At 35.4% G+C, this 27,744-nt stretch overlaps 2 protein-coding genes across 4 annotated transcripts in view; both read left to right on the plus strand.

Moving 5' to 3' along the window:
• LOC131152380 (uncharacterized) overlaps positions 1–27,744 on the plus strand; it is a 247,202-nt gene that overhangs the window by 187,836 nt on the left and 31,622 nt on the right. The window lies entirely within an intron of this gene.
• On the plus strand, positions 7,966–8,724 carry LOC131152378 (uncharacterized). Its single transcript, XM_058104229.1, has 2 exons — positions 7,966–8,502; positions 8,610–8,724. Exons 1-2 carry the CDS (start codon positions 8,165–8,167, stop codon positions 8,662–8,664), a joined length of 393 nt encoding a protein of 130 aa, XP_057960212.1. The 5' UTR covers positions 7,966–8,164; the 3' UTR covers positions 8,665–8,724.

Genomic DNA, 27,744 nt, shown 5'->3' on the forward strand with positions numbered 1-27,744 from the left:
TCTTTAAAAATTTCAAGATACCAAATTTAAGATGTATACATGTATCATATTGCATTCATATAAGAATGGAGTAAATCATATCATGTGCTTTGTACCATACTTTTGCTTGTATTGTTCTTATGTTGTTTAAGTTTTTTATTTCAAACTTTTTAACAATTTTTCCTTTAGTCAGTCGGCCGAGCTTCTGTCTAATCGACTAACCTATACTTTCTCTTTAAAGGTTTTGTTCAGTTAGTCGGCTGTCGTATGGTCAGTCGGCTGACAATTCTTCTTTTAAGCTTTCTTCTTTATCAATAAGCTCTATTTGCTTCAGATTTTCTTTTCTTTTGATTTCATTTAAACATCCATACTTCATGTATCCTAATGCTTTTTATTTTATGCCTCATATGATTCATTCATTGATTTGAGGTCAACAATTTTCATGAGTTTAAATAAGATAAGCTTGAATAATTTTATCCTTATTATCTATTTCAATTTATTCAATATATTTGTATGATGTTCCATAAATTTAATATCAATTCAAGTTGAAGAATTTAGTATTTCATTTTTGGTATCCATATTTTCTTGGTTTGAGATGGTTTAACAAGAGATGCTTCTTTAATTCTCCAAACTTGTTTTATGTTCACACATTTCCTCTTAAATGGACATTCAAACTTTATATGTCCCTTTTTGTTACATTCATAGCATATGGTGTTAGTATAGGCATTTTGAAGATGTGCTAGCATAATCTTTGGATGCTTTTGAGAAATAACTCATGTAAAGATTCTTTTTCCTTTTATTTTCAACCCCATTAAATCCAATGCCTTATTTGTTTAAGGTCATCCTTTGTGAGTCTATTATAACATTTATTTTTGAAAAACTAATTTTTGAAATTTTCTCGTTGGAGTTTAAAAAAATCAAATCTCGTTGAGTTAGTCGGCTAACCAGGCGACTGAGTAGTGTATTTCCATAAGGTTAGTCGGCTGGATAGGCACCTGACACCAGAAGTATGCCAAAAATTAAAATCAGAAAATTGTCAGTTGGCTGGCGTGACACCTTTCTCTCTCAAAGTTATTGTGCTGAGATTTAGTTGTAAGCTTAATTTATTTGATCATATGAAAGTCATCTTGATATTATAATCATTCATTGATTCTAAGAATTTAATTAAGCTGGTTGTTAACATAAAGAATTGAATTTGAAAAATTGTTGGTTAAACTTCAAAGGATTATTGATCATTGTGTTTGAGTGACTGCTGAAAAGAAAGTTGGCTAGGGTTAATATTTAACTAAAGGAACTTGTAAAATAAAGAGTTTTCAAAGAAAATTTTAAAAACTCAATTCACCCCCCCTCTTGGGAGCATACCTTACTTTTCAATTGGTATCAGAGACAAGTTGTAGTAAATCTTAAAATAGAAGCTACACAAAGATCTATATGGCACATCTAGGTGTATCTCCTTCTGCTGAGGGTCAATCCTCTTCTAGACCACCCATCGTCTGCGGAGTTAACTACACCTTTTGGAAACAATGAATGAGGATATACTTGTAAACCATAGATTGGAAAGCTTGAAAAGTTGTCACACATGGTGACCTTGTCCTTACCAAGACCGTAGACAATAAAGTAATACCAAAAGAAGAAAAAGAGATGACTGATAATGATTTAAAATGCTACAAACAAACTCAAGTGCAATGAATGCACTATATTGCACCCTTGACTTAAACGAATTCAATATGGTCATGGCATGCAAATCAACCAAAGAAATCTGGGATAAACTTGAAGTAACTAATGAAGGAATTGTTGACGTAAAAGATAGTAGAATTGATATGCTCACTAGCGAGTATGACGCATTTAAGATGAACCTTGATGAGACCATCACCTGTATGTACACTAGGTTCACCCATATCATAAACTCTCTAAATGCATTAGGGAAAAACTACACTACTTATGAGATGGTTCGAAAAATACTTAGAGCACTCCCACCTATATGGGAACCTAAGGTCATTGCAATAATGGAAGAAAGAAATTTGAAAAGTACTTCCCTAGATGAAATAATAGGATCTCTTCTCACATACGAGATGACAATAAATGAAAGAAATTCGGAAGGTAACAAACACAAGAAATCAATAGCTCTTAATGCTGCTAAAGAAAGTTCTAGTGAAGAAGAAGAAGATAACGAATTAGACAATGATGATATAACCTTGTTTACTGGGAGACTTGGAAAATTATTCAAGAAAAATAAGAAATTTACTCTGAAATTTAGAGGCTCAAAAGCTGATAAAGGAAAAATAAGAAAAAAAGAAATTAAGAATGAACCTCCTACATGTCATAATTATAAAAAGGTTGGACATATTAAACCTGATTGTCCACAACTCAAGAAAGACAAGAAGAAGAAAAAGAAGGCAATGAAAGCCACAATGTGGGATGACACAAGTTCAAGTGAATCAGAGGACGATTCAAATGATCAAGAAGTAGCAAACATCTACTTCATGGCTAAAGATGCTGAGGTAAATTACTACTCTGATTCATTTGAAGAATCTAGTGATGAATCTTATAGTGACTGGTGTGATAACATGCCAAATAGAGAAATTCAGGCTGAACTATTTTCTTTGCATAAAAGGTTCATAAGAGTAACCAAAAGAAACTTAGCCTTGAAAATTATTCGGTAGGGAGAGGATGCCATTCACATTCATTTCAATTATTCGTTTAGGGTTGAAAATTATTGTATGACGCACTCTCTATATTTTTCTTCCTGATTATACTGAGCGTTAGCTCTCCATTCTGTTCTCCATTTGTATACTAATTTTTTTTATGTCATGCATGCACTAGAGTCGTCGGATGCAACTTTTGATTATTTCTTTGTAATTTTTATTATTATTTGAACAAAAAGAATTTCTGTATTTTAATTTGAATTTGTATAATGTATTTGTATTTAAATTTTGAATTTTTTGAAATTTTTTTCCTTATCAGAACAGATGTTATTTTTTTATTTTAATTGAATTTTTTATTTGAATTCGAAATTTTGAATAATTTATGAATTTTGTAGTAATTATGGTTTCAGGTTATGTATGCGAAAATGTAATTACAGATTTTTACAAGAATTGATGATTCAAAAAAATTAGTATTGAATTTTTTTTTAATTTCTTAATTATTAGTGAAGAATTCAAATTTGTGACTTATAGTAGGGTATTAATGATGAATTATAAATTTGTCACTAATAGTATTGTAATAGTGAAGGATTCAAATTCATTACTAATAGTAGGATATTAGTGACAAATTATAAATTTGTCACTGATAATACAATATTAGTGAAGGATTCAAATTCGTCATTAATAGTAGGATATTAGTGACAAATTTGAATACTTCACTAATACTGCACTATTAGTGATGAATTTGAATCTTTTACTAATAGTGTACTATTAGTGATGAATTTATAATTCGTCACCAATACCCTATTATTAGTAACGAATTTGAGCTGAACTGATGTAGAATTTATAGTGACGGTATTAGGGTTTTAGTGACGGTTATAATCCGCCACTAATACTCCATTATTAGTGATAAATTTTAAATTTGTCACTAATAGTTAGTAGTAATGGTATATATAACAACTAATTTAAAACCGTCACTAATACTTATAAATTTGTCACTAATACTATAAGTGATGAATTTATAAGTATTAGTGACATATTTGATCATTCACTAATACCTTGATTTTTTGTAGTGAGAAACTTGATTCTAGGACAATCAGTGGGTTTTTCATTAGGTATGTGCTAAACTCTAAAGGTTTTAGGTTTTATTGTCCATCTCATAGTCCAAGAGTTGTTGAAGCAAGAAATGTAAGGTTTCTTGAGGATTGTGAACCTAGTGAAAGTGATCTTTCTCGAACTATTAAGTTCGGAGAGACATGTAACACACTGTTGGGGGTCATTTGGTTGAATTGAGTCAAAATTGATCGCAAGGTCATCAAGAACAACCATTGCTAGGACATAATGTACATGAGGAAGAGATTCAATCCTTAACAAGTAAATTGTTACAATCAGATTTTACTGACTTATTACCTAATGAGGAAGTAGTAGTTAGAAAATCCTCAAGAATAAGGAAACCTGCAATTTCATATGTCTATGTTATATACTTGACGGAGTCTGATTTTGATGTTGGACCTAAATAAGATCCAATCACGTCTTCACAAGCTATGAGTGCAGATAAATCTACACTATGGCTAGATGCCATGAAAGAAGAGTTGAAATCCATGCATAAGAACCAATTTTGGGATCTCGTCGAATTACCATAAGGGAAGGCAACTATTGGCTATAAATGGGTCTTTAAGACCAAGCGCGATGCTTCTGGTATTGTCGAACGATATAAGGCTAGATTGGTTGCTAAGGGTTTCACTCGAAAGGAAGACATTGATTATCATGAAACCTTCTCTTCAGTGTCGCAGAAGGATTCATTTAGGATAATCATGACTTTGGTAGCTTATTTTGATTTAGAGTTACACCAAATGGATGTGAAAACAACATTCCTTAATGGGGACCTTGATGAAAAAGTATACATGAGGCAGCCTGAGGGTTTTAGTGATGATAGTCATAAAGTTTGCAAGTTAAAGCAGTCAATCTATGATTTGAAATAGGCTTCCTGCCAATGGTATTTAAAGTTTCATGAGGTTATCATCTCATGTGGTTTTGATGAGAACATTGTGGATCAATGTATATACCTTAAGGAGAGTGGGAGTAAGTTTATTTTATTGGTCCTGTATGTAGATGACATTCTACTTGCAAGTAATGATTTAGGTTTGCTATATGAGACTTAGTAGTTTCTCTCTCGAAAATTTGAAATGAAGGATTTGGGTGAAGCCTCTTATGTCATTGGCATAAAGATTCACAGAGATAGACAACAAAGAATTTTGGGTTTGTTTCAAAATGCTTACATTGAAAAGGTTTTAGAGAGCTTTGGTATGAAAAACTGCTAGTCCTCAGTAGCTCCCATATAGGGGATGAACTTCAAAAAATTAGTCACCCTAACATGCATTGGAAATGGAGCAGATGAAAGACATTCCTTATGCATTTGCTGTGGGAAGTTTAATGTATGCTCAAGTTTGCACTAGAATTGACATAAGCTTTGCCATTGGATTGTTAGGTCGCTACCAGAGTAACCCAGGATTCCAACATTGGGCAGCTGCAAAGAAGGTGATGTGATATTTGCAAGGAACCAAGGATTACATGTTGACTTACAGACACACTGATTTTTTGGAAGTAATTGCGTATTCAGATTCAGATTTTGTCGAGTGTGTAGACAGCAAAAAGTCAACCTTTGGATATATCTTTCTTTTTGCTAAAGGAGTTATATCCTAGAGAAGTGTGAAACATAAAATTATTGCTACGTCTGCTAGATGCAGAATTTATAGCCTGCTATGAAGCATCAACACATGCCTTATGTTTAAAGAATTTTATCAGTGGTCTCAAAATTGTTGATTCTATAGAAAGATCAATAAAGATTCATTGTGATAATTCTGCTGCAGTGTTCTTTTCTAAAAACAATAAAAGTGGAAGCAGAAGCAAGCATATCAACATAAAGTATCTTAGTGTGAGGAAGTATATCAAGAAAAAATTGGTTATAGTTTAACACACTACTACAGACTTGATGATTGTGGATCCAACGACCAAAGGTTTACCGGTTATGCAATTTAAGGGTCATGTGGATAATATGGGCCTTTGTGGCATTTAGTGTTTTCTTTTCTTTTACTTGTTGACATTTTGCCACACAGAGAGTTATTTTGATGAATTATTCAATTTTACGCATATAAAGGTAAATTCATCATATCTATCGAGATATTAAGGTTGGACTTGAAAGACGTTGATCATTTCTAAAGTTTTTCTTAAAGTGCTTACTTATGAAGTATTATGCATTGAAACACATAGAAGGGAATGCTTCATAAGTAGAGTGCTACCGCTATTGTTTCTTGTGTAGTATGAATTAAGTGAGTGGGAGCAATCACAATAAAGATTATGTGCATGCAATTAAAATTATATCATGACTCATTTAGATAAAGAATCTGCATTATGTGAATCAAGTGGGAGAATGTAAGAAATGTTTATATTATTTTATAAATATTCCCTTAAAGTGATTCACATTTCACCTTTATTTTATGGTTCCAATAACCACATTAACTAATAGTTGTGATTGTTTACATTCCACATTGAGACCACTTAGTGATTATTTATCCAATGAGTGCATGAATTAATAGTCTTATTAACGATAAAGTTACAAATTCTTTATATTTGTTCATTGATGAATAGAACTAATAAGAGAGCTCAAAAGTCATAAGAGTTATGTGAGGGGTCCCTAGTCTTGCCTATAAAAGGGTCTGTGTATTTTATCAATCTATCCCGTCAAGTCAAGGTAAAAACTAGAAGACACTCCATAAAATTATAGTTTTCTTTTCTAGAGATTGAAGTAACTCTTAGCAGTATATTTACAGGTCAAACACAATGGACGGAGTTACAAATTTCTTCTGTTGCTCATGTTTTTAACATGTTATTCTGTTTAATATTCTTTCATACTCACAAATTACAAAGCAGTATAATTAGATCAATGTTAACATTACTTCTTGTATATGCAACAAATAGAAAATCTATTATTGTATCCAAAATACAATACAAATCAAAATAACAATTTAAAAAAAAAAAAAAATAGAATAAAAAAGCATGGATAGTGGAAGTACCCCAACTTTAAAAAGATTAACAGACCCGCCAATGCTCCACAATCTTGGAGCACATTGGATTCAAATAGCAGAGCTAGTACCCAATCAATGAATGCGATTAAAAAAATATTAAAAATATCTATCAATAGTCTTGGCACTCAAATTGAGCATTTTATGAAAAATAAAAAAATAAATAAAAGGGGAAAAAATCCAACATTGTCCAATAATCTTGGCATCCAAATTGTAGTGATAAGTTGTGGATTAGGATCTTCTCAATCTCAAAAGTTAACTCATGAAATGAGATTTTTCCTCACACTTAATAACTGACCACTAACTTCTTTCATAATCGATGTGAATAATTCCAACAATGCCGTCCTCACACATCATGTTCCAAATCGACAGCACCACATTCCCAACATATTAGGAAAAATGTTGAACCATGACTCTGATTTCAATGTTGAGCGATCCAAGACCTTTTCAATCCCAAAAGTTAACTCATGGATTCATGTTTTTCCTCACACTATAGAAGCATTCAAAATATAGAATTTTTTTAATCCCTAAAAGTGGAGCCTAAACATCACTGAAACTAACTATTTATGCAATGAAATATGTGTAGCTATTTATTGGAAACACCGATAGAAGGTAAAAATTGGAAATTTCTTTGTAAAATTATTACCTTAAACTCCTAGCAAATAAAAGTTGAAAGATGAAAAAAATATTGTTTTATAGTTGATGTGATAAGAAAATAAAAATAAAGCACTTACAATACAAGCTTTTTTCTTTTGGAAAGACAACAATATAACTCGACAAAACATACGATAAAGAAAATTGAAAAATCAAAGAGATGGAGAGAGAGACAGTAGACCAAATGTAAAATTTCAAATGAAATCATTGATAACTAGTTATTAATTACTTTCCTTATGATCAAACACCAAATGTGCAAGCTTGACTTTTTCCCATTTGCATCAACCTAAGAAAAGATAGAAAAAATAAGGAGGAAGAAGAAAAAAATAGAGAAGGAGAAAAGGAATAAGGAGGCATTTGACTTGGTAGAGTAGTAAGGATTATGATAATCATGAATGGTTGGACTATCATGTATTCTAAAATTGAAATTTAATATAATTTTATACAATATTTTTTTTATAAATTATTAAAATTAAAATTAAAATTAAAATTTTAAAATTCATTCATATAAATAAAATGAGAGCTAATTAGTTTCCTATCATAATAAATTGTCATATACAGAAAATTACATTTTCCACAGTACTTAAAGACAGGGTCCACTCCGTGGCGGGAGTCTTCACAGCTGACATTGAAAAGTAGTGAAGCTCGTCTCTTCTTCCGACATCTAGCATTCAATGCTCATGCGTCTCTTTTCTTCACCCCCACCACCATTAGAATTTAGTTCGTTTAATTCTATATAAAAAATGTTTTCTGCCTCTAGGTGAGATAGGGGGGCTTCTTTCTCTCCACATCTTGATCCCAAACGCCATGCCAGTTAGGCCAGGATCCCGAATTGTTGTGCTTGAAAATCTAACCAATGATGTGATCGAAATCAAAGTGGATAAGGACGGCTATATTGACGCTGCTTCAATCAGCGTTCCATCCGGCGGAACTAAAGAATTCCCGGCTGCTAAATTTTCAAAGGAATATAAGATTTCGCTAACGCCTTTGATTCTGAAGGTTTATAAAGGCGAAAATTGGACAGGCCGGACATTGAGACCGAGTGATTTCACCTCCCATGTGAAAATCATCTTTCGCGATTTACCAGAAGAACGCCTGAGTATCCGCGGCATTGAAGTACGGCCCACTGATTTAGGTCGATTTAGGTATGTTTGTCTTTCTCCTCGCTCACTTTTGATCTTCTTGATTCAACCATGATTCGTTTAATGTATTTTGTTTTGATGGATTAATTATCTTTATATCACCCATGAAGCTTCTTGGGTTCTCTAGGGAGGGACTACAGTGGGCGGCTGGAGATAGAGTTATAGTATGAACGCAAAGATGAGGATATCATAGTCTGGTAACTTCTTTTCTTTCCCTTCAATCTCTTGGCTGTTAGTTGAAGTCCAAACGTTAGGCAGATGGTTTTGAGATACAAAACCAATCATGATCTCAGCTTCTTTCCTAGTGGATTTCTTTTTTTTTTTTTGTTTTTTTTGGTTTGCTATCCTTCCTAATTTTGTGTTGGCGCTGATGAGAAAATATGCTTTTCATGATGAATATTTTATCGAAGAGTTCAATATTGTTTAAAAATTGGCTAATTTGTTGTTATACTCACATTTGTAACTCCCACCAAGAGATTTTGTCATTGGGTGGCTCCAATCCCCTTCTGGGAGACCTCTCCAGCATTGAAGAGAGATGAGGAAGTTTGAATGCAAGGAGATGTTGAGTGACAATGAACATACTTGCTCTCTCTTTAAGTACTGAGTTTATACTAGGGATTTTGTTGTTGTCATTGCTTGGGATGTCATCGGGAGCAATTTGTTGAATTAGTTGTGATTAATTGCCTCTCTATTCCCATGGAATGAAACATGGTTTCTATCAGCTTCAATTGAATTTTGGTATGTTTCTAGTGTGGTTGTCTTCTTATGGTTAAAGTGGAGGTATGGACAGGGCAGTGTATTCCATGTCTGAGCTGCTCTGAGCATCACGAGGTGCTTGGTTGCATTCTTGGGACGTGCGTGGATCTTTGTATATTTGCACTGGTCCACGGGCTTCTTGAATTGGGGGGTGCCCCAAGTTAATGTACAACGAGCTACCCAAAGGTCCTTGGGTAGGTTAGGTTAGAGATGGATCTCATGTAGGCCTTTGCCAAGTTGCCCCTAGGCCCCTAGGTAGGTCGACTTAGAGCAAGGCCCGCCTGCATAAGAATTCATTAAGCTGCACTTTGTCCCTTGGGTAGGTTAGGTAGGGGCTAGAGCTCACCTAAGCCTTCATAAAGTGGCCTTGGGCGGGTGGTCAGGTACAAGCTAGGGATCAAATAGCCCTTCACTACTGCTTAAGGTCTTTTGGGCAAGTCAGCTTAGATATGATCTCCGCTTGTATCTTGCCCCTTGTTGAGCTACCATGTGTCCCTTGGGTAGGTGGTGCATTTAGATGCCCTTCACATCCGCACTTGAGGTGTTAGTAACCATAGGTCAAGGGAGTAATTATGTCTTACTTTTGTTCTTTTGGTGGTATGAGTTGATTCATTACTTGTCTTGTGGATGCAATTTCCTTTCTCACCCATTTCTCCCACATTGGTCCATTAGGTTTCATAGCTCCAATCATCTTCCTTACCATGCCTACACAAATTTTTGGAGAGAAGTGATGTCTGGTTGGGCTAGACTTGCATCTAGGTCATGTGGGCGTTCTCTAGGTGCTCGACCCTTTTGTGTTTTGTATCATAGTAACCTAGGTTGCTACCTCCTCCCCCCCCCCCCTCCCCAAGAATCGCAATACAAATTGCATGTACCAATTCAAGGGTTGACAGTTTTTTGGACGACGAGGGTCGAGTTCCAAATCGCCAAAAGTGGAGATCTAGATTTGGGAGAGAAGAACTTACAAAGCATGCAATGGTGTGAGAAGAGGGTTGTAAGCTTGTGAAGACAATAAGAGAAGAAGGCTTCAAAGCCTACAATGGCTAAAGAACGGTTGCTTGCTGTTGGGCGAAACTATGTGAGGGTTGCCTATTGTGCAATGGTGGATGGAGACTCCGTGAGGGTTTCTTGCTATTGATGAGACTTTGTTAGGGTTTCTTGTGCTATGGTAGAGGGATATGAACAAACAAGGAGATACAACTAGCTCCTTGACTGGGAAGTTTACCTCCCCACTCCATTTTTTCGTGTGGAAAGAATGATTGCCCAAGGATTTTACCCCTTTCCCCTTCTTTTGTGCAGATTAGTATTAAAAAAATTAGCTTATCAATTTACATTTAAAAAGTTAATATTGGGAAGAGCGGTTTAGTGGCTTTGATTGTGCTTCTTTAGCATGTTATGGAGTCGGCTATTGAAATGGGGTGTGTTATTTTGGATTGGCTTTGGACTTACTTAGGGGTCCCTTTGATAGGTGACCCTATTCTTGCTGATTTTTGAAATCCAGTAGTGGAAAGGGTGACAAAGAAATTAGATGGTTGGAAGAGGGTTCTTGACACGCTTGGGGGTAGAATAACTTTGATTCAAGCGTGTGTTTCTAGCATTCTGTTATACTTTTTTGTCTATTTTTGAGATTATAGTGGGGATTGCTAGCCAGCTTTGAGAGGACAATGATAGATTTTTTGTGGTCTAGTGGGGGGAGTTATAGGGAATATTTAGTGAACTGGGATGATGTATGAAGGTCTAAAGGAGGGGGCTGGGACTTGGTTAGTTGGTGTCTAAAAACACTGCTCTTTTAGCTAAATTGTTATAGTGCTTCCCTCTAGAAGAATCGTCCCTTTGACATAAGGTAATAAGAAGTAATTTTGGAGGTTGGATGATAATGGGTGGGATACTAATGTTAATTTAAGATGTTCTTTGAGGAATCTTTGTGGAGGTCCATTTCCTAGATTTATCCTTCATTCACTCCTCACACTGAACTTGAGATGGGGACGGGTTCTTGTATTCATTTTTGGAAAGCACTTGGTTGGGAAAGGCCTCATTTTCCACTTTTTTCCCTCATCTCTTTCATTTGAATTCTAAGCAAAATAGAGCTATATCTTTCTTTTTGGTGATCTGAGTAGTCCATTGGTTTCTTAGGACCTCCACTTTAGGAGACCTCTGAACTAGAGAGATGGTGGAGTTGTCATCTTTGTTATCTTTATTGAATGGGATTAATCTTTCTTTAGGGAGGGATGCTCATTCTTTGTTTTTGGATCAGTCTCTTGCAAATCTTTTTTTTTGAGTTTTTGATCCATTCCAATTCTTCATTTTTTGCTATATCCTACTATTTGGAAAGACAAGACTCTCCCAAAAGTTAAGGCTTTCACTTAGTCGATTGTGCTTTATAAGATAAATACATATAACTTGTTGCAAATTAGTTCAGGAAACTAGGATTAGATTAGCATCATTCTGGACATGGGCAGGTAAAGACGTTAGTTCAGGAAACTAGGATTAGATTAGCAACTTGGAATATAGGGACACTTAGGGGTAAAAGCATGGAAATTGTGGATACAATGATTAGAAGAAGAATTAATATAATTTTCCTTCAAGAAACTAAGTGGGTGGGGGAGAAAGCTAGAGAAATCGATAAATCAGGTTTTAAACTTTGGTACACTGGAAAAGAAAAACATAAGAATGGAGTAGGCATTATTATAGACAAAAACTTAAAAGATAGCGTTGTGGATGTAACTAGAGTAAGGGATAGAATTATAAAAATCAAAATGGTATTAGGACAAGAGATAATAAATATTATTAGTGCTTATGCTCCTCAAGTTGGCTTAGCAGAAAATCTTAAAAGACAATTTTGGGAAGATATGGATAGTATTATACAAGGCATACCAGGGACTGAGAAAATATTTATAGGAGGAGATCTGAATGGACACGTTGGAAGAGATAATAAAAATTATGAAAGGATACATAAAGGATATGGATATGGAGACAAAAATGAGTCTGGGGAGATGATCTTAGACTTTGCTATGTCATATGATTTTAGTATAATGAATACTTGCTTTAAGAAGAGAGTAGAACACTTAATAACCTTTAAAAGTGGACAAAATAGAAGTCAAATAGATTTTTTTTTAACTAGGAGGGTAGATCGTGTATCATGCAAGGATTGTAAAGTTAGTCCAGGTGAAAGTCTAACCATACAACATAGAGTCTTAGTGTTAGATATATGCATTAAAAAATGGAAGAAAAAGGATAAAATAAACCAGTGTAGGAGAACTAGATGGTGGAACCTAAAAGGAGAAAATATGATAAAATTTAAAGATAAAATGATCAAAGATGGGGATTGGACCTTAGAGGATGGGATAGATTCAAATACTCTTTGGAATAGATTAGCTAGCTCTATTAAAAAGATAGCAAAAGAGATTTTAGGCGAATCAAGGGGAAGATTCTCAAATAGCAAAGAAAGTTGGTGGTGGGATAAAGATGTACAAAAAATCATAAAGACAAAAAGAATTTGGTATAAAACGTGGCAAAAATGTAGAAACAGCGATAACTTTGAAAAATATAAGGAGGCAAGAAAAGATGCAAAAAGGGCCGTTAGTGAAGCTAAATATAGATCATTTAATAGTTTGTATGATAGATTAGGTACAAAAGAAGGGGAAAGAGATATATTTAAACTTGCTAAAATTAGAGAAAGGAAGAACAAGGACTTAGGAAATGTAAAATGTATAAAAAGTGAGGATGATATTGTCTTGTTTAAGGACGAAGATATTAAAGAAAGATGGCGAAGTTACTTTAGTAAGTTGTTTAACGAAAACCAAATAGAAGACTTAAATTTAGAATTGTCAAATGAGGAAAAGACTAAAAATATAAGATTTATTCAAAAAATTAGAGTTAACGAAGTTAAGTTTGCACTAAAAAAGATGAAAAATGAGAAAGCTATAGGACCAGATAACATCCCAATTGAAATTTGGAAATGCTTGGGTGATAACGGAATTATATGGTTAACTAATTTATTTAATACAATTGTAAAAACTAAGAAAATACCAGATGAATGGAGGAAAAGCACTTTAATACCTATATACAAAAATAAAGGAGATATTCAAAATTGTAATAACTATCGTGGAATTAAACTTATGAGTCATACGATGAAATTATGGGAAAGAGTAGTTGAACAAAGATTAAGGTTGGAAACGAAGATCTCAGAAAATCAATTTGGTTTTATGCCTGGGAGATCTACCACAGAAGCTATTTATCTTTTAAGAAGATTAATGGAAAAGTTTAGGGAAAAGAAGAGGGACTTGCATATGATATTTATTGACCTTGAGAAAGCATATGATAGGATACCTAGGGAAGCTCTATGGTGGGTTTTAGAAAAAAAAGGTGTATGTTATAGGTATACCGATGTCATTAAGGATATGTACGATGGAGTAATGACTAGTGTAAAGACTATAGATGGAGAAACTATAGAATTTCCAATTACCATAGGTGTACATCAAGGATCTGCTTTGAGTCCTTATTTTTTTGCTTTAGTGATGGACCAATTGACTAAGAGTATTCAAAAGGAGGTTTCATGGTGTATGTTGTTTGCAGATGATATTGTATTAATTGACGAAACTAGGGATGGAGTAGAGGTTGAGTTAGAATTATGGAGAGAAGCTTTGGAATCTAGAGGCGTTAAGATAAGTAGGAATAAAACAGAATATATGAAATGTAATTTTAGTAATGATAGGAGGAATATTGGAGACAAAGTTAAACTTGATGATGAAGAAATAAATAGCACTTGTAGATTTCGATACCTTGGATCTATTATGCAAGTTGAAGGAGAAATTGAAGATGATGTAATGCATAGAGTTAAAGCAGGTTGGGTAAAATGGAGAAGTTCTTCAAGTGTTCTATGTGATCGTAGAATACCCTTAAAATTGAAAGGGAAATTTTATAGGACAGCTATAAGACCAGCTATGCTATATGGATCAGAATGTTGGGCGACGAAGAAACATAATATCCAAAAAGTAAAAGTTGCCGAGATGAGGATGCTTAGATGGATGAGTGGTATAACATTGAAAGATAAATTCAGGAATGAACATATTCGTGGTAAGTTAGGTGTAGCTCCTATAGAAGATAAGATAAGGGAAGGACGACTCAGATGGTATGGACACTTGCAACGTAGGCCTTATAGTGCACCTGTGAGGAAGAGTGACTTAGTTACTGTGGGGGGCAGTAGAAGGGGTAGGGGTAGACCTGAAATAACTTGGGAGGAGATAGTGAGTAAGGATTTAATATCTTTGAATTTATCAAAAGAAATGGTCCATGATCGCATAAATTGGAGGAAAAGGATTCATATAGCCGACCCCACTTAGTGGGACTAAGGCTTGGTTTTGTTGTTGTTGTTGTTTTTGTTGTTGTTGTTGCAAATTAGTAGACCTTTGAACCCTCTCTCTCTTGATGTATGTGTGCTCTATTATAAGAACGTTGGGATAACTTTTCATTTCTTTTGCACTATGAATTTTATTGGAGGATTCAAAGTAGGTTTTTTCATATTATAGGAGAGAGTTGGGTATGCCCTTCTTCTGTGGAAGACTTGTTAGTCATTTTTTTTGCAGGCTTTAGTAGAAGGAAGGATGGGATAGCATTATTGAAGTTTGGTATTTTTGTGGTTTTATGGGAAATAATGATGGAGCGCAATGCTCAGATTTTTCTGGGAAAAAATTAAATGGGGTGTGGGTTTGACCCTAAACACTGAACTCTAAACCAAAAAAAAAAATCAGTTTTTGGCCTCATAGTGGTGTGTTGGTTATGGATTTTTCCAAGGGGCAAGTTTTCATGAGTTACAAAGAGATTGGGGGGAATAGACTGACTTCTTGATCTTTTCTCTTGTTAGATTACCATTTTACCTAAAAGTTTAAACTATTAGGTTATGTGCCAACAATGCATATAAAGCTTTAACACTCCCCCGCACGTGATGCCCGACAGCACATGGGGAGTTAAACACACTACAAGAAACACTCATCATAGAAAATACAATAATTTTTTTAAACACCACACAACAAATGTGGGCAATGAGACTAGAACCCAGGACCTCCTGGTAACATACTCTGATACCATGTTAGATTATCATTTTACCTAGAAACTTAAGCTATTAGGTTGTGTGCCAGCAATGTATATTGAGCTATTTGGTTTTTAATTGTTTATTTTTGGTTTGTCCCAATTTTCCTTTCTATTGCATTAAGAGTTTCTTTGCTGTTGCAATGTTCACCAAGTGCTTTTTTTACTTCTAAGTTTTAGGTATGTTACTTCTCATTCCTTGCTTTCTTTATGTGTGTGTGTTTGTATGTTTTTTTCACACACTTTACGAGGTTGGTCCTTTGAGGGTTTTCGTCAGGGCCATTGTTGACCCTCTTCCCCAATGGTTTAAGGCTTCATCTTTCCCCTTTAGCACTCTTGCTTCCTCTTTTGTTTCTTTTCTTTCTTTCATTCTTTCTTTTCTTTGGCCTTTTTTCTTTCTTGTATATCTCTTATTCTTTTGTTTTTTTGTTTTTTTTAAAAGTTATTTTAGCTTTTCCAAGTTTGGGATTCTAGATGTATGCTTGCAAGGCACCCTAGGTATTGATTGAATCAGTGTCAAAGTTGACGTGACCTTTTACTAAGGTGGTTTCCTTAGTTGTAGCCAGGCCCTCCTTGTGTTCACTCTTCCACGAGGGTCAACATAGGAGGATTGCTTTTTTATTGAGAAAGTCTTAACTAGAATTGCATGCTTTTTTTTTTTTATATTTTCTATGGTGTGGTTTCAAGACTGCTTGGTTTTGACAATAAGGCTTATTGAAATCTCCCTACTGAACTTTGCTTTTATGAAAATTTCTTGAAATTTGGTCGACATTTGCCCTTTAATCCTTTCTGCTATGACTCCCTTAACCGTTATGGTATTGCATCATGACTAATGGTTATGATTCATGTGCTTCACTATTTCCTTTTGTTTAATGGTGCCTATGGTTGGCATGCCTAGATCCTATTTCTAGTTGAAAATCCACCCTTTCAAGTTGGGATGGTGCTCCTCTTATAATGACTTGACCATTGGTACTTGTCATTCCATCTATATGATTGGAAAGAGATATTTATTTGTATTAGGTTAAGTCAAAATAGAGTTGTGACACAAGGTGGAAGGACCTCAAAGTAGGTGTCCCTGGCCACTTTTTTTTTGATATATAGCTTTGGATGATTTGGATATAAGCTGAACTTTGTCCCTTGTGTTTTTACCTAAGATCTTTCTGGTTTTAATCTTAATCAAGGGAGTAGAAAATAGTTGCTCAGGTTGAACACACGCCTTACTAGTACCTTATTATTAAAGTGACTCTTGCTTGAGCTGATTTGAGTCCTTTTGCTTTCACCTCCACTGCCCATTCCCTTGAAAATAATGATAATCTTCCTAGCTAGCAGCTCATTTTAGGATACCCCTGGTCTTCTTTTTCTTGTAGTCCAATCTCCTTGGCCTTGTTTGTAATGGAACTCTAGAGGCGATCTTTGCCAACTGGGGCTTATGTGTTATTCCTCAATATCATGTCTATGGTCTCTATAGAAAATGGAAAAATGAACATAGGTCTCATCTAATGTGGTGAACTTAGAGGAGTTGACTGCTAGAATTAGCCCCTATCCTTTAATCTATATAAGAGACTTGGGTGGGGGGTTGGTTCAATGGGGTATAGTGATTGAAACCTTCCTTTACTCCATTATGAATTATGGTCACCCTTCCTCTTAGGCTTGTTACAGTCACTCTTGGCCATCATCTTCTGTTCCATGATTGTGAACCTTTGAGACTTTAACATTAATTTTCCTGGTTAGGCTTGCTTCCTTATAGATTGAAGGAACCTCCCAAAAGGCAGTGTTGTTATTGAAGTAGGCAAGCAATCTCTCTCTTTCTTTATTTTCTTTTTTGTATAATAAAAAGTCGCCAGGAAATCTTGTAATCTAAATTCCTCACCTCTAAAATTATGCGAGCAAATCAGCACACCAAATCTTTCAGAGACATCCTCCTTTCGTACATGAGGCTTATCAGGCCTATTGAGGTCTTTGCCAATCATATTTTAATGATGAAGTGATTAGTGAAGAGGCTTCAAGCTATGGTGTTGGGACTAGGTCAACAATTTTAGCGCTATCACACAAATGCCACAATGGTCTCATGGGAGCTATGGTAGCATTGTTGAGTTGTGGCTCATATTCAAAAGGGTTGTCCACTTGAAGTTTGCGTGAAACCTACATTTTCCATTTAACCCCAATGGGAGTGCGTTCGAGCAATGCAAGGGGACAAAGCCGCCTATGAATGGTATGATATTTTTGAGTCAAGCCTAGTGGCATTGTGCTTGTATGAGGCTATTTTGGGATTTCCACATGGGGGGTTAAATATACATGCTTGTAGCCTAGTGTTGAAGTTGAAACTTATTTTTATTGATAAGATAGTGGAAGTTGCGTCAAGGGTTTGTGGATGTAGGCACCCTACTAAACCACGTAAATCATTTTGTTCCTTTTTTTTTTTCTTTTGGTTTCTTATGTGAGTGCATGTATAACACTAAGTTGTATCAATTGGTGTCAGAGCCAAGTTTGTGTTAGGGTTTTCTAGGGTTTGCATCGTCATCATGACAAGGTTGAATTGGTAAAGACTAGGTCTGCCAAGTCTAATGGGAAAGGAAACCTCATCCTACAGTGAATGTGGGTAGCTGATGTTTTGGCTCAACACAAGATTTGTTTACACGATACTAGTAGTGAGAAATTGGGTAAGATGGACATACCAACAAACTGCTCTTAAGAAGGTCACTAATGTTTCTTCATGCCTAAAGGTGGAGATCTAAATAAGCACGTAAATCAATTTAATTAGATTTGCTGTGATCTGGTTAAAGTGGATGTGAGGATTGAAGGCAAAAATAAGGCGTTGATTTATTATGTTCTCTTCCTTCTTTGTTTGAGCACTTTCTGTGGCACTGGTTTATAGGAAGTCCACCCTAAGCTATGAAGAGGTTTTTATGAGCAAGGTCTTAAATTTCGATCTTGACTCAAATTTCAAAACTCCAAAAGTAGGGAAATTTAGATTTCGATGTCAATTTCGATTTCGATTTGGAAAAATAATGGAAATCAGTAGTAAAACATGGAATTCTTTTATGAAGCTTTAGAAATGATTATATAATTTTAGGACTAATATATTACAAGTAAATACATCTATGCTGTATATGAGGTGGAGAAGTTGTAAACTTGTAATATAATGTGCTTCAAACATATTTGTAAGATAATGTACATTAAACATATTTAGTGAATCAGTTAGTATAGATGAAATTCATAAGTGACTTAAATAATATTTATTATACAAATAATGATAATTTAGACATGAATGGTTAAGTAAAATGTTGTTGTAAATTTATTTTTTCATATAATTTCAAAAGCACTTGTAATAATCTTTTGTTTCGATAAAAATAAATAAAATAATTTAAGAGAGAAATTTCACTTCACTCCTAAATCTCTCATTTGAATTTTGAGGAAATTTCATTGCATAGTTCAAATTTTGACAAGTTTCTCTAAAATTTTGAGATTTTGATAAATTTCGAATGATTCGTTGAGATTTTGATGGAAATTATGCAAGACAAAAATTGACTGCCATTTCAATTTTGAGGGTCACGGAAACTGGAAATTTTGATAATTTTGTGGAAATTTATGACCATGTTATGAGGTTCCTAGGTTGAAGCTAAAAGATGACTTAAAAAGGAGGACCATGAACCAGAGGGCTTGGTCCACGAAGCTGAGCATAGGAGAGGGAGATCCAAGGATAAGGGCAAGACAAATGGTAGGCTGAAGTCTAAATCAAGGGCCAAAAGAACGTTGAGTGTTTCAAGTGAAAACAGTAATGGCATTGTAAGTGGTGGGATTGCCCTGTTTGGGAGAAAGAGGAAGACGCAAGACCTTCCATCAAGGTCCAGAAGTGTTGTGACAAATAGTTCTTTCTTGGTTGCTTTAGGTTACAATTCTTTCAAGATTTTTTCGATTATGGTTCTAGTTTCTCCATTCATTATTGTCTATATCATGGTCTTAAATTTCCACGATATTGTTGAAATTTTTTTCAAAATTTCCGATTTTTGTCACCCTTGAAATCGAAATGGCAATTGATTTCTATTTTGCATAATTTTTGTTGAATTCTCAACGAATCATCTCAAAATTTATCGAAATCTCGAAATTTCAGCGAAACTTGTTGAAATTACTATACAATGAAATTTCCTCGAAATTCAAATAACAGATTTAGGAGTGAAGTGAAATTTCTCTCTTAATTTATTTTATTTATTTTTATCGAAACAAAATATTATTACAAATGCTTTTGAAATTTCATGAAAAAATAAACTTACTGCAACTTTTTATTTCACCATTTATGTCTAAATTATCATTATTTGTATAATAAATAATATTTAAATGATTTGTGAATTTCATTTGTATTAGCTGAATAGGTTTGTTGTACATTATCTTACAAATATGTTTGATACACATACTATATTACAACTTTTCCACCTCATACACAACATAGATGTATTTAACTTGTAATATTAGTCCTAAAACTTACATTATTATGTTTGTTAACCATTTCTAAAGCTTCACAAAGAATTTCATGCTTTACTATTGATTTATGTTATATTTTCAAATTGAAATAGAAATTTCTGTCGAAATTTCCATACTTTAAGAGCTTTCAAATTTGAGTCCAAATCGAAATTTAAGACCTTGGTCTATATAGAGAGTCATTCAATACTTAGAGAGTGTAATGGTGGGTTTGTAGTTTATAGGGATGATCATATTTGTCCCATGATTGGTGTTGGTGGTGTGAATGTTTGGATTTTGATGGTATTCTCACAACATGATTGAATGTTAGGCATTTTCCAGAATTGAAGGAGAATTTGCTTTGACTTGGTTACTTCGAAAAGAATTTGCATGGACTTTCTATCACTTCAAGCAGTGCAATTCTAAAGGTCTCAAAGGGTTATATGGCTCTTGAGGGGTAAACGGGTTGATAACTATCTGTATTGGCTACTAGGTCATACAAATGTGGTAGTGTAACAGCTATATCGACATAGTTGACACTATACTTTGGTTGTGTTCGAGATGTATGAGTGAGCAGGGTATGATGGAACTCCATAATAGGAAAATGTTGAATGGGTGTAAAGTTGATGTATTATGTTTTGGGTAAATCGAGTAGAGATAAATTCTAGTTTTTCTCCACAGAAGGGTAGAGGCATTCTAAACTATGTTCACAATTCATATTAATGTTTGTGGATCGAAATGGAGCCCTGTACTTCATTAGCTTCATTGATTACTCTAGGAAGCATTGGGTTTATTTTCGAGCAATGGAATTCTAAAGGTCTCAAAGGTTTATATGGTTCATGTGTGGTGAATGGGTTGATAACTATTTGTATTAGCTACTAGGTCGTACAATTGTGGTAGTGCAGCCACTATACCAACATGGTTGACACTATGCTTTGGTTGTGTTCAAGACATATGAGTGAGCAAGGTATGATGGAACTCCATAATAGGAAATTGTTGAATGGGTGTAGAGTTGATGTATTGTGTTTTGGGTAAATAGTATAGAGATAAATTCAAGTTATCCTCCAGAAAGAGCAGGGGCATTCTAGACCATGTTTGTAATTCATATTGATGTTTGTGGGTCGAAATGGAGTTTGTTAACTCATTGATTTCTCTTGGAAGCATTGGGTTTATTTGATGAAGGACAAGTCAAGTATTTTCCAAATTTAAGGAGTGGAAGGCTAAGGTCGTGGAACAAAAAAGAAAGTTAGTGAAGTGGCTTAGGTTAGATAATGGGTTGGAGTACAAGTTTGATGTGTTTTTTGAACTTCTCTTGAGGGAATTGTTAGATATTTTATAGTTAGATTCTGAATCACACTAGGGTGGTTGAGAGGATGAAACCCTACTTGAGAAAGCTAGGATTATAAGACTACTTATAAGATTGGGTGTATAGACACCCCAATTTTAACTGGCCTCTCTTTTCTCTGTGTTTTTTGGAAGAGGAGGGGGGGGGGGGTGGTGGGGGACCCTTCATAATAACATGGTAATTTACATAAGGAGGGGTCAATTTTATATTTCGGAAATTTAAGGGTCCTTTTTTTGAATAAAAAATCTTATTGAGTCCTCCTTGAGTCTCTGTTATTTTAAAATTGAGTCCCTATCATTTTGAAATTAAGCCCATATTATTGAGTCTCTGTTAATTGGGTCCTTTTTATTAAGTCCTTATGAGTTGAAATTGAGTCCCAGTTGCTTCAAAATTGAATCCCTGTTATTGAGTCCTGCTATCAAATTTGCTTTATTGAGTCCTTAACTCCTTGTTATTTTAAAATTAAGCCCCTTGAAAATAAAATTGAGTCCTTTTGTTTCCGAAAATTAAGTTCACCCCTTTTTGCAACCGGGTCCCACAAGGAAATTATTCAAAAAATCAATTGCACATATTTTATACGGGAATACAAATACAGGGGAATAAAATACAAAAGGGAATATGCCAGAATATCCAATTACATTGAATGATTTATTTCTCCAAATTGAAAAATCTTTATTAATTGGGAAATCTGCAGATTAAAGAATGAATTTTTGAAAACCTTAAACCTATAAAGGGAGCACGACTGCCAAAGGAGAGGCACGTCTTTTGGGAGTGGGAATAAAAAAGAAGAAAAAAAAAAGGAAAAGAAAAAGAGAGAAAAAAAGGGTTTGGTGGAGGAAACCCTAAAAAATAGAAAAGAGAAAAGAAAGGGGGCAGAGGGCAGCTCTGAGCATGACACCCTCCTTCCTTCGCCCATCCGTGCACAACCTCCACCCACGCACAACCATGGCCACCATCTTCTCTCTCTCTGCACACAGCCACACTACCATTGTGGTCGTCACCTCTGCAGCAAACCTCCATTTTCCACACCACGACTCCACCCAAGCACAGCTATGGCTGCCATCTTCTCTCTCCTTGCCCACATCCACACTTCCATCGTGGTTGTCACTTGTGTGGTCAACCTCCACCGTCCACACCATGACTCCACCCAAGCACAACCATGTCGGCCCATCTCTGCCACTCACACTAGCCGCCACCATCATCACCACCACTGCCTTCATCACCATGATGCCCATCCTACTCTTGCAATTGCACCTGCAATTGCCTGTGCCTTTGCAACTAAGAAAGGTTCACATGCACTTGGAAGAATTTCACCTTCACCTAAAAGCAGTTCCGCTCCTAAGAATGGATATGAAGCAAGGCCTCCTGGTTGCAGAAATGGGCATAAAAGGCCTACAGGGCAGACCAAAAGGCATCCTTTTTAGAGTTAAACAAGTTCGGCTTTCATCTACTTTGCAACATTCCCTTCATGGTGGTGATGTTAGTGTGCCTACTCCAGCTCCTTTACCTCAGTTCCACCATCACTGCCGCCATCACCATCTCCACCTGCATGAATCATCATGTGACCATACCTCTACTCACGGTCATGCCACCAACACTGCATGTCTAGCAGACGACACCTCCGAGACGCCATCAACCACGGCACCACCCCCATCAACACTCTCTATCAGACCACCAGCAGCGCCTCCGACAACCCGGGCTTCATCAACATCACCGATCTCAAGGGCAGCAAGGTCGCCATTGGCTCCGGCCCTCTGATTCCTAACTAGTCTCCAACTATGTCAAGTCCATCAAGCAGCAACCTTACAACATTTTCTTCATCGAGATCAGCTTTGCAAGTCTCGTCGGGAATCCTCTTAGCCTCGACCACCAGTCGCTAGACCGCAGGTCCGCAGCAACCGCACTTTAATTCCGTCGAAGAGGTAAGTCATTTTTCTTTATCTCGTGAATTTTAGAAATGTTTTATTTTGAGTGTGCTATTTTATTTTATTTTATTTTCTACTTTGTCAATATGTCTAATATATTTTCGTTGTATTTTTATTTTTTTTATTTGTAATCGTTATTAATTAGGTTGTTTTTTTGTTAATTATAATTTATTACATGTGTTATATATTTTTCATTAATTTGTTATTTTATATTTGTGTACTAATTTTATATATGATTCTTGTGTTGTGTTGTTTTTAATTTTGTGTATATCTTCGTCATTGTTTTTCTTTAGTTTATAAAACAAATAATTCATCTTTATGTTTCAATTTTTTGTTTATTTTTCTAAATTCATGTAGTTTTTATCTTTACTTTAGTTTTGCGTGTTATTCATTCTTTGTTTTAAAAATGTTTAGAAGAATTCTACAAATATTTTGAAAAATTCGGGAATGCTTTAAAAAAATATTTTTGATGATTTTCTTGGTTTTTGTGTAGGTGTGTCCCTATGATTATAAAAAGGGCAATGAGGCATTTCACACCTTACCTGTATTAGCTCTGAAGGTGGTTCTTCTAGCAAGATTCCCTCTTTTGGGGGTCTTATTAGACATTCCTAAACCACACCCTATTTTGGTTACATTCTATTAATTATGTATATTTGTTCATTTATTTTTTTATTTAAAAATGAGTAAATTAAAAGAATACCTTCCTCTAACATAACCGAACTCTAGATCCCAATCCTGGTATATGCAGACCAATACTATTCTTAATTGAGTAGTAATCAGGTGTTCTAACCGCACCAAGAAAAATAGGTTAGTGGCGACTCCAAAACTCCAATTTTTTCCAAAAATCATATATTTTTATTTCCCTCACCTCCCGGGGCACCTTGCTCTCAGGACATCGCAATAGGGTGTTTTTGGGCATGTCCAGTTAGCAGGCTTGTTATATTATTAACGTGTCTCGTTCTGAGAAGCTGAATGGTAAAGTGGCCAAAGAAGTTTGAATTGGTCAACAGGTTGATTACTCTATATTGAGGATCTTGGCTAGCCCATTATAAGCTTACATTCCTAGTAAGCTTCGATCGAAGCTAGACCTTAAACACAAGATGTGCATTTTCATTGGCTATAAATAGGGTTAAAGTTTTCAAGTTGTGGGATCCAGAGGTCAATAAGGTAGTGTTTAGCATAGATGTGGTGTTTGATGAGGCATCTATGCTGAAGAACAAAGAAAATAAACATTGGAAGGTTGATATGGGATTAAGAGTGCAGGTGGAGTTTGGTAGGTACATGAGGGGTAGGAGTGAAGGTGGATTTGGTAGACAAGAAGACAAGCAAAGGTGCATTCAATTAAGGCAACCATATGAGTTGCTTCATTATATGAGTATCTTGTTGCTATAGACAGACCTAGCCACATTATCGGAGCATTGCAGAGATATGATTTTAACTTTTAAGGACATTCTCTCTTTTGCCTTTGTCACTAGAAATTGAGTTCTATATTCTTTTTAGGATGGAAAGAAATAGGTGGATGGAAGTTATGATGGAGTCTTGGCACAAAATCAGTGACCTATACGAGCAAATTTATATGGATTTGTTGGAATATTTCAAGGAACCTAGGAAGGAGAACTATGCGTGCATGGTGAAAAAATCATTTATGGTTTTAAGCAATCACCAAGGCATTGGTTCAACTTCTTTGATTCATGTATCATGAGTATTGTATACACTCATAGTGAGTATGATTGTTGTGTTTATGGTTCATTTGTCTTCATGCTATTATGTTAGATGATATGTTGATTGTTGCAAAAAATATCCATGATGTTAATTGTTTAAATCTTTGTTGAGTAAGGAGTTTGAGATGAAGGATCTTGGGGCTATAAGGAAGATTATAGGAATGGAAATATAGAGAGATAGGAAAGATCAAAGTTTTAGATATCTCAAAAGATTTATATAGAGAAGATGTTGGAGAGATTTTAGCATTAGTGATGCTAAGCCAATGTTTACTCCATTAGCAAATCGTTTTAGATACAATGTCACAAAAATTAGAGGAAGATGTGGAGGAGATGTCAACCAATGCTATGGGATGCTAGAAGTATGCCATGGTTTGTACTTGTCCAAATCTTGCACATGTAGTTACTATGGTGAGTTAGTCTATGACAAATCTGGGGTAGGAGTGTTGGAGAGCTTTGAAATGGGTCTTTAGGTACTTGAAATGCATTGCACATTTTGGCATTGAGTTTGGTACAATGTAGGGTTCGGCTTTAGTTTGAGGGTTCTTTCATGCAAATTATGCAAGAGATTTGGATGATAGAAGGTCCATCATAGGTTATGTCTACACTATGGGGGGAGGACGTAGTTGTTGGAAATTCTTGAAAAAATTAGTTGTCGCATTACTTGCAACATAAGTAGGATATATGGTAGTGAAAAAGGTTGCGAAGGAGGCTATGTGGTTGAACAAATTGGTAACTGAACTTGGCATGCCATGTAGCAATAGAGTGCCACCTACTTGGCAATGAATCAATCATGCTAGGAAAAAGCACATTGTCACTAGATATGCGATAGGTGATTGCTATTGGTGAGATTTTGGTTAAGGCGGCTATAGAAGAGAATGCAGTTGAATGGTGATAAAAGTTGTTACTAAGGAGAAGTTCTTGCATTGCTTGAACTTACTCTATGTTACTAGTTGCTTAATATCTATGGCTTTAGGTGGAGGCATAGGTTTGAAAGCTCCATAGGGGTGAATATTTTGCCAAAGCAGACATTTTTGAGTTATGGCTCACATCAAAAGCAAGGCCCCTTTATTTGTGAAACCTCCCTTTTCCATTTAAATCTAGTGCAAGTTCATCAGGGTTGCCACCCACAGCCCCAACCCCATGCTCATTATATTGTTGTATAAAACCATTTGGGGTTTTCACATGGGGCTATATAGACATGCTTGTAGCGTAGTGTTGAAACTTTTAAAGCATATGAGATAATGGAAATTGTGTAGAGGGTTTGTGGATGTACGCACACTGTTGAACCATGTAAATCATTATGTACTTGTTTTCACCTTTTTTTTTTTTTTCAATTTGTTCTATGTGCGTGCATACTTTCATAACAAGTATTGTTGAGTTAATCATACCCAAATGATCCAGTGGGTTGATGCTCTCATCAAACAACTCCATTTCAAGTGCTTTGAGTTTTCCAAGCCATGGTTCTGTCATCTCCCCCCTTCGAGTGAAAGGAAAATCAAAGTTGCCCACCTAGTCTATAGCAATGTCTTCGTTGCTTGTATTTTTCATCAATTTGTTCAAAACCTGTCTTCAATTTGCTTCATTTCTCAGTGAAAACAATTGAAAACCCAAGAATCTAGGACAAGAAACAAGACCTTGGGAAGATTATTGTTGGAGAATAATTAAGAAGAATTGGGTCAAAGGATCGATTTGGGTTTAGTTAGAAGTTTATATGTGTTTAATTTAGTTAGTATAGCATTATGTGTATTTTGGGGGCTTGTTTGTAATATTTATATATTTTAGGGGTATGTTTGTAATGTAATGTAGTTTTAGAGGTATATGTGTAATTTTATGTTTTTAGAGGCTTTATTATAAGTGGTGTGTGGAAAAAACCATGTTATAGGCAGTAGTTGATGAATTTGATTTGAGTTGAACATGCAATTCCCCCTTGTATCTCCTCTTTCCTCTGTTCTTTCTTCTTTATTCCCCTTTCTTCCCTTATCTCATGGCTGCAGATCCTTGATGTTGCCCCTGCATGATTTGATATCAGATCCCAACCACAATCTGCATTCTTTCACTGCAATCCACCCACTTTCCCCTGCTCGTCTCCTCTTCTCCTCTCTTTTCATGTTCTTTCTTCTCCATATCTTCTTCTCTGCTCTGTCTGTAATTCTATTTCTTCCCCTGTTCTGTTTTTGAATTTTTTATTCCATTCTTGCCTATACCCTCCTCTTCTATCTCTCCCTTATTCTTCTCTTCCTCTTCTCTTCTTCTTTCCAAACTTTCTAATTACTCTCTCTCTCTCTCTCTCTCTCTCTCTCTCTGATTTCTGAATTCTATTGCTTGTATAACATCAAATTGTTGTACAAGTTCAGAAGTTTCCGGAAGATCCAAAAAAAGAAAAGCATTCATATTTCTGAACTTTTCGAAAATTCCTGTCCTGCCCCCCTTTTTCGAACATCCATTTCCTCAAAAAGTTTCCACAACACCTCCCACACCCACAGAAACAGATACCAGTGAAATCTTACCTGAAAATTCTCATTGCCGTTTAACCAGGAGGGTGGTCCCATGCACTGGCCAAAGATTGGCTAGTCGTTGGCTCTTCGAAAACCCTGACCCCGTGTTTTTTCATCACACTACCTTTGCTATTTTTATCTTCATTCCCTGATCTCTCTGTGCCTCAATTTTTTTTGCTGGGAAGTTGCTGCCAGCGGGGCATGCACTAGCAACCCACATGAGAAAATGTGCTGGAATTCCCTATGACTGCCAGAATCACAAGAATTTGGTGTTTTCTCCTGAGATTTTGATTTTCTGCATGATATTTTGATTGCAGACATGATATATTGCAAGCACTGCAATAATTTGGTATTAAAAGGCTAGAAAGTGTCACTCCAGGATTAAAAGTAATGTTTGGTTGCTGCAATTTGTGAGTTTTTTAAAGTGTTTTTGTTTCATTTCTATGTGATACTCAAGATTA

This window comes from Malania oleifera, chromosome 3 (assembly GCF_029873635.1).
Source record: "Malania oleifera isolate guangnan ecotype guangnan chromosome 3, ASM2987363v1, whole genome shotgun sequence".
NCBI lineage: Eukaryota > Viridiplantae > Streptophyta > Magnoliopsida > Santalales > Ximeniaceae > Malania > Malania oleifera.

What these genes read in the sequence shown, in the direction of transcription:
- LOC131152378 (XM_058104229.1), top strand. Translation starts at nt 8,165, where the DNA reads ATGCCAGTTAGGCCAGGATCCCGAATTGTTGTGCTTGAAAATCTAACC. An exon ending in ACTGATTTAGGTCGATTTAG is followed by an intron (nt 8,503 to 8,609) that starts GTATGTTTGTCT and finishes TCACCCATGAAG; the next exon opens with CTTCTTGGGTTCTCTAGGGA.